At 34.5% G+C, this 12,032-nt stretch overlaps 3 protein-coding genes across 3 annotated transcripts; all 3 read left to right on the top strand.

Annotated features, from left to right (window-relative positions):
* Positions 1-4,939: 4,939 nt before the first annotated feature.
* Positions 4,940-8,384, top strand: LOC116129981. The gene is made up of 2 exons (XM_031415720.1): positions 4,940-5,779; positions 8,307-8,384. Coding segments are annotated over exons 1-2 (582 nt in total). The 5' UTR covers positions 4,940-5,199; the 3' UTR covers positions 8,309-8,384.
* LOC116129980 lies at positions 8,372-9,973 on the top strand. The gene has a single exon (XM_031415719.1). It carries the CDS (start codon positions 8,463-8,465, stop codon positions 9,060-9,062), a length of 600 nt encoding a protein of 199 aa, XP_031271579.1. The 5' UTR covers positions 8,372-8,462; the 3' UTR covers positions 9,063-9,973.
* A 99-nt stretch (positions 9,974-10,072) lies between these two features.
* LOC116129979 lies at positions 10,073-11,343 on the top strand. The gene is made up of 2 exons (XM_031415718.1): positions 10,073-10,902; positions 11,129-11,343. Exon 1 carries the CDS (start codon positions 10,259-10,261, stop codon positions 10,874-10,876), a length of 618 nt encoding a protein of 205 aa, XP_031271578.1. The 5' UTR covers positions 10,073-10,258; the 3' UTR covers positions 10,877-10,902; positions 11,129-11,343.
* The last annotated feature ends 689 nt before the right edge of the window (positions 11,344-12,032 follow it).

Raw genomic sequence — 12,032 nt, 5'->3', positions numbered from 1 at the left:
ACCAATGTAACCCTATAGAAAGTTCAATTACTTATAGCTACCACTAAAAAAAATTGTTCGCACCCTCAATGTTTATAACAAATATATCCTCTTCAAAGATTTTAAAAGCTAGCACCATCACCCCTTAAACCGATAACACACAGAAAATAAAAAAAAAAAAAAAAAAATTATAAAAGTGTGTCTTAATATCAATTTGAGAATTGTGGTTAATATCCCTCAAAATTTCTTCTAATTATTGCTAATCACTCGTTTGTTACTGTAAGTTAATGGTGATTAAGCAAAATCTTTACATGAAAGTGAGCGACTCTTTATAGATAGGAAAAGGTATATATTAAACTACCTCTAAGTAATCGAGTGGTTCGATAGGAACTCTTGGGTGTATTACTCAAGAGATCTTAAGTTTGAATCCCTCTTTGGTTACTTATAGGGATAGTCACTGGTCTAGTTAGTAAATTCACTAATAAAACGTGAATTATACACCCAACCATATCATTCACGAATTTTCATATTTTATCAACCCAGCTGTATTATTCGCGAACTATATGCCTTAGACTATTTTTTTCGTATTTTTCCCGTATCTAAATTTTTGCCGAATTTTTACAAAAGTATTTTTCACCATTTGCCGTAGCATACTCATAAAATTCCCATACCCTTTTTTTCCGTACTCGTATTAACTAACTAGGGTGAGTTTTCGTTATAGACTATAATTTAAATCTTGGTTGTATTATTTATTTATTTTATTTGTTTGGAGCTATAGTTCGACTTTGAATTTTGGTTTTGTTATTTGTTTGATTTGAGACTATAATTGAATCTTGGCTATATATTGTGTTTGAGCCTGGAGACTATAATTTGAATCTCAGTTATATATTGTGTTATATTATTATGTCTAATAGTTATTAGTTAATTGAATACTTTGCATTTGAAATGGTATATTGATTTTAACTACGTGGTCCATAAAAAGTACTAAAACCAGGATTGATATTGCCATATTTTTCAAAACGTATTATTGACAATGTGTCGTATTAAACTCGTATATACCTATACTGTATTTTCCTATATTCAAATTTTACGGTCGAATTTTTATAAACGTATTTTTCACCATTTGCCGTATCATACTCGTAAAATTTAGTACCCTTTTTTTGCCGTACCCATATTTACTAACTAAGGTCACTGGAGCTCTTATCCGACCGGTAGTTCTAAAGCCCCCAGAGATTAGTCGAGATGCGCATAAACTAGCCCAAACACCCCCAATCATTAAAAAAAAAAAAGAGGTCTATATCATGAGGTATGTTTTAGTTGATGCCTCGTTGTGGGCATTAACTATATAAAACCATATGCAAGAATCTTACATTTTGTAGGGAAAGAGCTTACACAATCCTATATAGTTTAGGATGCTCCTTAACTTGTCAGATGTATTTTGGGTTTAAAAGTTTGAAGGTAAAACCATGAGGTCCATGTGTCCCAAGTGGACAATAAAATCAGCCCTAGAAAATTAAACTTGACTCCAGTTTAACTTTAAAGGTATTTTTTTGTTATTTTTCAAAACCTATTGGGTTGTATTTAACTATGAAAAAGGGTTATTTAAGTAATTCTTCCAATTAGTCGTTCCATACATGTAAAACTAATTAATTATGGTTGAACCAATAATCAAATTAAGTGTGGTTTACACATAGACTCAACTAAACAAGTTAAATATGTTGAATGTGACATTATAAAATGGAAAAGGTATACGGGTCATGACATGTCTCATGTGATCAAATGGTACAAATTTGTTCGATAACTGTGTTCTATTCGTGTTTTAAAGTTTTACGTGAGTAATTAAATGAATCGTATCTGAGTTGTTCACTCGATTAGTAATCATTTCAAAATTGTGTTTCAAGCTTGTACACAGCTTATGAAACGAGTCAATATCCGTGTTCACCAAAATACTATACATCATTCAAACAACCACCATAATTCAAATGTTATTCTTACCCTAATTCATACTTTGATTATTTTAGTTTTTATATAATGAAATCAATTTAAATTTTAAATTAGGGTTTAGAACTTGACGCATACATTTTATGAAACTAAGACAAACATAAAACATAGCTTAAGATAACTATTATACAAGAGTTAATTGAATTTCCCCTCTTCTCTTTTAAGTATCTAAAATAAGAATCTATTTCTTGTTGTCACTTTTTCGATATGGTTTTCAGTCATCTCATTAGCACATTTTACTCTTAAACTATTAAATTAAATATTTACATATGTTCTTCACGTATAACTCAAATTGAATGACTATGAAGTTATGTAATACTTCCACATATTATGGGTGGGTGATGCAAGAGACATCTATATTTAGCTTTCAATTTGCGTCTTTCTAACCATCAAATTAAATGTGAATAACCCGTTCGCCCACTTCTCTTTGAAACAAAAGTGTTTTGATAGGAACATACTCCCAAATTAATAAGAATTGGGTTGGATGGTGGTCCTTTTTTAGGCTTAGGTAGAACTATTCTTTAAAATCTGGCTTACCAAGAGAGGGTGCCCAAGCCCTTATAAACCACATGCCCACCCATTTTTCCTCTCAATATGAGATCCTAACATTCTCACATGCTTTGAGACCTAATGTCCACGTTGCCCCACTTTGGATGGCTTACTCTCCTAGGTCGCCCCTTCCTAGGTAGCCCCTTCCGGAACATGAGCTCGAACAGAGTTTGGATCTGATACCATTTGATAGAAGCCCACTCCCAAATTAATAAGAATTAGGTTGGACAGTAGGCCTTTGATAAGAATTGGCTTGGGTAATGGTCATTTTGTGAGTTTGGGTAAAACTCTCATTGAAAAATCGGTTTGCTAAAGGAGGTTGTCCAAGCCCTTATAAACCACATGCGCACCATTTTTTTCATCTCAATATAAGATCCCAACATGTTTAAAACAATTTTCTTTTGTCGATATTATTATAATTTCACACTAGGAACTATTTAACTCAAATACTCGATCGCTTGCCACCGTTATAAACCCTAATATCAACAAAACACCAATACATTAGATAGAAAATTGTAATTAACTCAAATATAAAGATTAAAGTCTCATCACCCTCTTTAATGGAGTGACTCAAAGTTAAATCAAACCACTACCATGAGAATTAGATTTGAGAATAGGGTTCAGAAATAAGAATACGATATGACTCCACTTTGTCAGCTTTTCTTTTTCTATATTTCTTTTTTAAAATAAAATAATTCCATCGTTGTCGTGTCACACAAGTTGAAGGCCCCTTTTATTAAGTCAAATTCATGTGTTCACACTAACCTCTCATTTTCCAAGCAAGTTGCACCGATCTTGACACGTGTAATTATCAATCCACGTTTACTTTGTGTTTGTTCAAAAAAACACAAAAGTAAAAACATTTATGGAATGAAATTTGTTTTATTTATGCATTTGAAATTTCCTACTTCTTTGTGGAATAATAATAAGAATAATTCTACATCCATGATCTCTTTTTATAAATTGTTACATAATATTTTTCTAATAATAATAATTTTAATTAATTTTAAATAATCAACCTTTCGTACACAAGGTATATGTTATAATTAAAAATAAACAAAAGGAATGAGATCCAAATTCGTATCTTTTTCATTCGTTTAAATAATTTGGTAAACGATTAAATTAATAATTGAGGAATTTAAAATTAATATTTGTTGCACCACGCTACAGTGAAATCTAAATCAAGTAACATGGATACGTGGAGCGCAACCCATGGCTCATTTTTAGGAGAGTTATTACTGGTTAATCACCAATGTAACCCTATAGAAAGTTCAATTACTTATAGCACCACCAAAAAATTTATTCGCACCCTCATTGTTTATAAGAAATATGTCCTCTTCAAGGATTTTAAAAGCTAGCACCATCACCCCTTAAACCGATAGCACACAGAAATTTAAAAAAAAAAAAAAAAAAAATTATAAAATTGGGTCTTAATATCAATTTGAGAATTGTGGTTAATATCCCTCAAAATTTCTTCTAATTATTGCTAATCACTCTTTTATTACTGTAAGTTAACGGTGATTAAGCAAAATCTTTACACAAAAGTGAGTGACTGTTTATAGATAGGAGAAGGTATTTATTAAATTATCTCTAGATGACCGAGTGGTTCGATAGGGACTCTTAAGTGTATTATTCAAAAGGTCATAAGTTCGAGTACTTCTTTGGTTGCTAATAGGGGGTAGTTATTGGCCTAATTAGTAAATTCGCGAATAAAACGTGAATTATAAACCTAGTTGTATCATTCGCGGATTTTTGTATTTTATCAACCCAACCATATTATTCACGAACTATATACCTCAGACGTTTTATTCCTGTATTCGAATTTTTACAAACGTATTTTTCACCATTTGTCGTATCATACCCGTACTCTGTTTTTGTCGTACTCGTATTTACTAACTAGGTTCATTGAAGTTCTTACCTGACTGATAGTTCTAGAGTCTCGGGAGATTAGTTGGAGTGTACGTAAAAAAAAAAAAGGTTTGTATCATGAGGTACGTTTAGTTGATGCCTTGTTGTGGGCATTAACTATATAAAACCATATGCAAGAATCTTGCATTTCGTAGGGAAAGAGCTTGCACAAATGTACATAGTTTAGGGTGCTCCTTGCCTTGGCAGATGTATTTTGGGTTGCAAAGTTTGAAGGTAAAACTGTGAGGTCTATGTGGTAAAATGGACAATACAATCAGGAATCAGCCGCAAAATACTTAAACTTGACTCTAGTTTTAACTTTTAAGGGATTTTTTTGTTATTTTTCAAAACCTATTGGGTTGCATTTAAACTTGACTCAAAGGAAAAATCGCTACGTCACTGAATGTTTGGCCATGGTCCTAACCTGCTAGTGATCTAGTGGGGCTGTAACCCAAACCCAAACCCAAACCCACTACCACCCACTTGACCCAGAGTTAAAATCGCTGCACCACCGAACGTTACGCCATGGTCCTAAACTGCTAGTTGTAACTGAAACCCAACCCACCATCACCCGCCCGCACCTCAACAATTTAATTTAATTGTTTTTGCTGGTAACTTGAAGATCCGCCATGGAAGCTTCTGATCTCGCTAGATTTTTTTCTTCAATGTGAAGCAGCCGGTCTTAAAATATATAGATAAACAACTATATATAACACATAATCCCAAATTCAAAGATCCCATTGTTGCGGGAGGAAGAAGAAGATGGACATTGAAGCAAAGAATCAGCGAGGTTTCGGTAACCGGAAGCGGAGGAACATATGCATATGCCTTGGAGTCACTCTAATCTTGATTATATTAATACTGGTGATCTTAGCATTCACCGTTTTCAAAGCCAAAGACCCCGTAGTCACCGTCGATTCCGTCGCTCTTGAAAACCTCAGTGTGCGGCTTGACATGCCCAGAGTGACGGTGAATATAAACTTGACCATCGCCGTCAGTCTCACCGTCGAAAATCCGAACAAAGTGGGCATGACGTACAAGGACAGCGCGGCGTTGTTGATTTACAGAGGAGAGCAAGTGGGAGAAGCTCCGATTCCTGCGGGGAAAATATCGGCCGATGAAGCAGTTCCTATGAATGTATTGATGACCGTGATGGCCGACCGTTTCATGTCAAATTCTCAGACTTTTAACGACGTCGTAGCGGGTTCGTTACCTCTCAGCACTAACACAAAAATTTCAGGGAAAGTTTCAATCTTTAATATGATTAAGGTTCACGTGACCTCGGTTTCTAACTGTAGTTTCACTGTCCTTATATCTAACCGCACAGTCAGCGACAGGCAGTGTACGTATAAGAATAGCTTATAATATCCCAGATTGTTGTCGTCTCGTCTGTATTTTCTTTTTCTGATTATTGATATTTTTGTTTTATGCAATAATAAATTCGCTTTACTTTGATGGGATGATTCAATTTTTGTTTATACTCGTAACAAATTCGAAACCCATTACTGAATTTTGTTTTTATCGAACCCCAATAAAATCAAAAATCTTATCCACTAGTAAGGAATAAATTGATTTTATTCCATTATTATGGATCCATTTGTTTTGTTATTTTGGGAATAATATAGGGTAGTTGAATATGGTGAGTTTTACTAGGTAAATTTTAAAAATTAATTAAAAAACCCCCTAGGTTTGCTAATTTAACTAAATACCCCAATATATAATTTTTTTTGTAAAATGACAAAAACACCCACACCCACCCACAGTGCCAAATTCTAGCTACCACCATCAGAATCTGACCGAAAAATGGCATTATGATGCAGACCGGTCGGATCTGGCGGATAGGGCGTCGATATGGCCTTTTTCGGCCAGATCTGACCGTCGACGGCTGTAAAAGTCTAGATCTAGCGGTCAACGACGGGCAAAGATATAGCCGTCGTTGACCATCAACGACGGCCATATCTGGCCTTTTTCGGCCATATCCACAGTTGATCTAGCCAGAAAATGCCAGATTGGTGAATTATTGCCTAATTCTGGTCGTTTGTAGGCTGTTGCGATAAATTTTGGGCAACTATGGGTGGGTGGGAGTGTTTTTTTTTTTTTTGTTAACTTTTTTTGGGGTATTTAATGAAATTAATAAACTTAAAGGGTCTAAAAGTAATTAAAAAAATATACTAATATTTCCAAAATAATTAAACAAACAAATATTTTGAAAATATGATTGAGAATATGGATAGGAATATTAAACCAAACGCACACATAATTATTATAATATCATATTTCCTTATATTTTTGATTAATTTCATTATTAGGATAATTGAATTTCCTTGTATAGAATATGTTGAACCTATATATTGTACACTTTTATAAATATTGAATATATATAATCATTCATACAATTCTTCAAGCTCAATGATAAGGGCGAATTAGGGGGTTGTGCAATATACATGGCTTCAACTCATAGTTTCATGTTCGATTCTTGTTGACACAAAGGTAATACTTTTACTCATGATTTATCTGGGATCGCAGCAGCAGTAGGTTGTTACTAGATAATTGTTCTAGGTTCGATTCTTCGCTAGATGCAAAGGTAATACTTTTGTCCATGATTTACTTGGGGCTCACGACGATGGTGGGTTGCTGTTAGATAGCTTCCATTGAGGATCCACAGGTTGCATCTCCTTCTCTCCAATAAAAAATGGATTGAAAATGGTAATATTACAATAAATTTTGTCAATTAAATCTATCTTTAATTTATAAAATTATAAAATGAAATTTAACAGAAAAAGAAAAACATTAAAGGACAATGAAATTATAAAATAAATTTTGAAATGATAATTTTTATTTTTTAGTTTTGTTTTTAAAGGTAAGGATTTTTATTTGAAATCTTAAAATTTAGTTTTTGAAATGTTTTTTAATGTTAATAAATGCTATTTATTTTATTGTAATTTTTATTATATTAATTTGTAAATTCCTAATTTTTATTCTTTAATTTATTATTTATAATAAGATAGATAGGGGTATAATGGATATTTTAGTTCTAAAGTATCAGGCTATCAGCATAATTGACATTTCTCTAACTACATGATAGTAGGGGTGTTCAAAAGAACCGGTTGGAATCAGAACCGGTGGGTACCCTGGGTTTGGTTCTAGTTCCTACCCCGAACCAATCGTCAATGGGTAGGTTCCGGTTCCAAATTTTTGGAACCGTTACTGTACGGTTCCGGTTCCTATAGTTAGGAACCGGAACCAGGAACTAGGAACCGAGACTAATATAAAATAAAATTACATATTAGGGGGGTTAATAAAAACTTTTGTAGAAAAAATAATATGAATACATTTATATTTATATTTCATAATATTTAAAGTAAGTTGATTTGACTTTTGAGAATCTACTTTTACAAAGTAAAGGAGTTTGTCATTTTGAATTTATAATTTGTAATTTTATTTATGTTAACAAGTGCCAGGTGGTTCTAGTTCTGGGTACCTAGGAACCAGAACTGTCGGTTCCAGTTCTGGTTCCAAATTTCAAAGAACTGTCGGTTCTGGTTCCGGTTTTGGTTCCTTCAAAAAGTATAGGGTATCCGGAACTGAACACCCCTATATGATAGAGACTGTAATGACTTTTTTAAATTTTACTGGACCAAAGGGATACTTTCACCAAACAACGGTGACTTTTAAGATTTACCGGACCAGAAGAATACTTTCTGTCTTTCTCCAAACGTGGGGATAAAATTGTCATTAACACCCAAACTGTTAGGCCATAGTCCTAACCCGATAGTGATTAAGTGGGCTATAACCGAACCCGGAACCCTAACCCGCCCCTCAACAATTTAATTAATTTAATTTAATTTAATTTTTTTTTTTTTTTGCAGGAAAATTAAATATCCTCCATAGAAGCTTCTCATCTCACAAGATTTTTTTCTTCAATGTGAAACACCAGGAGCATTAAAATTCAAACAAAACCAACAGCTATATATAAACACATTCTCCCAAATTCAAGATTCCATTGTTGGGGGAGGAAGAAGAAGATGGACGTAGAAGCAAAGAAGGGAGGTTCCGGTAACCGGAAGCGGAGGAACATATGCATAGGCCTAGGAGTCACTCTAATCTTGCTTATAGTATTAATGGTGATCTTAGCATTCACCGTTTTCAAAGCCAAAGACCCCGTAATCACCGTCGATGCCGTCGCGCTTGATGACCTCAAGGTGCGGCTTGACATGGCCAGAGCGACGGTGAATCTCAACTTGACCGTCTCTGTCAATCTCACCGTCGAAAATCCGAACAAAGTGGGCATGAAGTACAAGGACAGCGCGGCGTTGTTGATTTACAGAGGAGAGGAAGTGGGAGAAGTTCCGATTCCTGCCGGGAAAGTATCGGGCGATGAAACAGTTCATATGGTTGTATTTCTCACCGTGATGACCGACCGGTTTGCGTCAAATCGTCAAATTTTTTCCGACATGGTAGCGGGTTCGTTGCCTCTTAGCACTAACACCAAAATTTCTGGGAAAGTTTCAATCTTTAAAATGTTTAAGGTTCATGTGACCTCGGTTTCTAACTGTAGCTTCACTGTCTTTATATTTAACCGTACAACCAGCGAAGAACACTGTACGTATAAGAATAGCTTATAATATAGTCAAAGCTTTTAGCTTTCACAGATGGCTGTCGTTTGTATCTCTTTTTTTGTAGTTTTCTTTCTCTGATTAGTAATATACTTGTTTCTTGCAATAAAAAAATTCAACTTTGTCATGTTTTACTTCAATTGGATGATTCGATTTTTGCTTATTCTTGAACCAAACTCAAAACCCATTACTAAATTCTCCCTTCCAGTAAGTTTTGATTTGATTTTGTCTCCTCCTTTTCCTGTCAAGGTCAAAGGGCAAGCCATCGTTGTTATTAATGTACAGAGCTTTAGTTTTATCGATCTGTATTTATATTTTCTAATTTTCTATTAACTGTAGATTTTCTCTTTAGGGAATGGCTGTGGTGGTTCAATCAGAATTCGTGTTTGAGATTACGCAAATATTATTTTATGCTGCTGCTGCTGCTGCTGCAAAGTTTGACACTCAATTGAAATCTATTTCTTCCAAAAACCAGTACGTTTCCATTTATGATAGTGATATTAATGATGGAATCTTCTTCAAAGTAAAGCTGTTTGTCGGCATTATTAATTCACACTCTTTCTGATGAAGGTTGTATTTACAGTTCACACCAAAAACCAGTAAATTAAATATAAACACCTCGATGGCAACAAAGCATGTGAAGATTTTAACTGCACACAGCGTTTGAAAGTTGTATTTTTTTTTTCATAGTTAATATCACCATCTAAAACAAAGTTTATATTGTGTTGTTCATCTGAGAGAAAAGAGAACAGTTAAAAGAGGAATTATACTGTTGGATTGGACTAGTTATTTGTTTAATTTCCCTGTTGTTATTGGAGTCAGTAGTAAGCAAAGATTTTAAAGATTAATATTCTGATTTGTTTTCTTTCACTTTCTCTTGTTTGTGTAATTATTTATATTAAAATGAAATTAGGTGAAAGATTTCATTCATTCAAGACCCTTCCATGGGTGAAAGCTCTGTTTGTGGTAAAATAAGCTGGACAAATTAGTGCATTAAAGCCATCCAACTTCCCACTACTTCTTTCACTTGGAAAATACTTAGCTGTTTGTGTCCAGGTCAAAACCTAGCATTTATTCTCCCTCTCCCTCCCAACTGTTATTTCTATGAGAGTTTGCATCAAACTTTTGATTTTTCTAGTTCAACATTAGATTAGATCTGATCCAGTTCAATTCTATTTCTATCCAACCATCTTGAACATTGATCAATGACAACACATAACCAAGATCAAGCTCTTCCTCCTCCCAAGAAAAGCCAGAGGAAAAGGCGATGTCTTATTGCCATTGGTGCAATAATACTACTTATTTTCCTGCTGTTTGTCGTTGTCTTGATCCTTGCATTGACCGTGTTTAAGACAAAACAACCCAAGACTCAACTTCAGTCGGCAAAGGTTGAAGGGATTGCTCCTCGTGTGACTCTCCCCACCCTTAATTTCCAACTCAACCTCACCCTTGACCTTCAAATCCTCGTTGAGAACCCAAACCATGCCAGTTTCAGGCATGGCACTGGTAATAGTATCCTTATGTATGGCGGCGACCAGGTTGGAGAGGCTGATATCTACCCGGGTTTGATTCCGTCCGCTGGCTCCACCACTCTTCCATGCAGGCTTACAGTTCAGGTAGATAAGTTTGCATCCGATATAACTACTTTGATCGGTGACATAATGGGCGGTCAGGTAGTCATGGAGACGCATACAAAGATTCCAGGCAGAATCAACTTCTTGGGGATTTTCAAGAAACATGTTGTCACCTCTTCTGATTGCAAATTTACTATTGGTTTTCCTGCTATGAATATCACCAACCAAGAGTGCAAGAACAAGCTTTGATCCATGTTATTTCTTTAACTCTTCAGGTATTTTGTTGGATTCGATTGGAGTATAATTTTCTTGTTCCTTGCTTTGCTTCAGCCTTCAGTTTTGGCTTTTCCCCCTGTTAAGACTGTTAGATTCCTCTCCATATTGTTACTAAGAATGCGTGTTGAAAGAGTCAGAATCAGAACTAGAAGTGAGTTCTTTGTTTTTTTATTCTCAGATGCGATTTTTCAGAGATGATAATCCTTTTTTTTTGTTTCCTTTAAGTTGATGTACAGAGACGTCACCAATAATTTAGATGCTGGACTGGACGGGAGAGGAGATATTGTATACAGGAAGAGAACTTTATGTTTGATTTTATATTATCCCATCTTTTTTGATGTAGAGTTCTTCATCTTCCTGTGGCTTTATAACTGTTTTATCGAGTCATATGCATCTATAGTAACAATAAACAGAAGAAAATTCCCATATTCATCATCGAATGAATGGATTATACTTCTACCATAAGAAAAAATTTCGAAAGAAAATAGTCGTTTACTGATGATATGTATGGTATAAGTGGAAAAGAATTTGATTACTGAAATAATCAATGAAAGCAGGAAAATGGTTGTTGAATATAAAAACTGTATCCACATAATGGTCATCCACTCCTTTGAAATATGCAGAATCAATCTGAATCCAAAATCTCGATCTTGGTTTTCCTTTGTATAAGTGTTATCTTGGAAGGCTCTCCACATCCTCAGTGAAACAAAAACAAAAGTAGGTGTCTGGGCACATCTTGATGTAGCCATGTAGAGGCCCATAAAGACCCAGAATGACACTCAAACTGCCAGCAATTATGGTCTTGCAGCACATCTTTCTCAGCATAAAAGCAAAGAAAATGTCCCAAAGACTTGCTGTTCTTGAAGAAAAAGTAGTGCTAAGATAGTAGTTGAGGAAAAGACACAAGACATACTAGTACAAAAGCAAGATTCATCTAAAACCAGTCACTTTTACTAAATTTACAGGAATTCAATTCTCAAGCAGCAAATTGGACAGTTCATATTTTGAATATAAAAGAAAATAGAAAAAGTACCGATCTCTCTGCATCTTTGATTACCAGTTCCTTTATAGATTCCTCACCATGTCAGGATGTCACCAGCCAAAATAGAAGCAAAACAATCATATGAAT

The sequence above is a fragment of the Pistacia vera genome, unplaced genomic scaffold (genome assembly GCF_008641045.1).
Source record: "Pistacia vera cultivar Batoury unplaced genomic scaffold, PisVer_v2 Contig216, whole genome shotgun sequence".
Taxonomy (NCBI): domain Eukaryota; kingdom Viridiplantae; phylum Streptophyta; class Magnoliopsida; order Sapindales; family Anacardiaceae; genus Pistacia; species Pistacia vera.
Note: the sequence above shows the minus strand (reverse complement) of the source record. Positions and strands in the feature narration are given on the sequence as shown.

Coding starts and splice junctions, on each gene's coding strand:
- LOC116129981 (XM_031415720.1), top strand. CDS start 5,200: ATGGACATTGAAGCAAAGAATCAGCGAGGTTTCGGTAACCGGAAGCGG.
- LOC116129980 (XM_031415719.1), top strand. CDS start 8,463: ATGGACGTAGAAGCAAAGAAGGGAGGTTCCGGTAACCGGAAGCGGAGG.
- LOC116129979 (XM_031415718.1), top strand. CDS start 10,259: ATGACAACACATAACCAAGATCAAGCTCTTCCTCCTCCCAAGAAAAGC.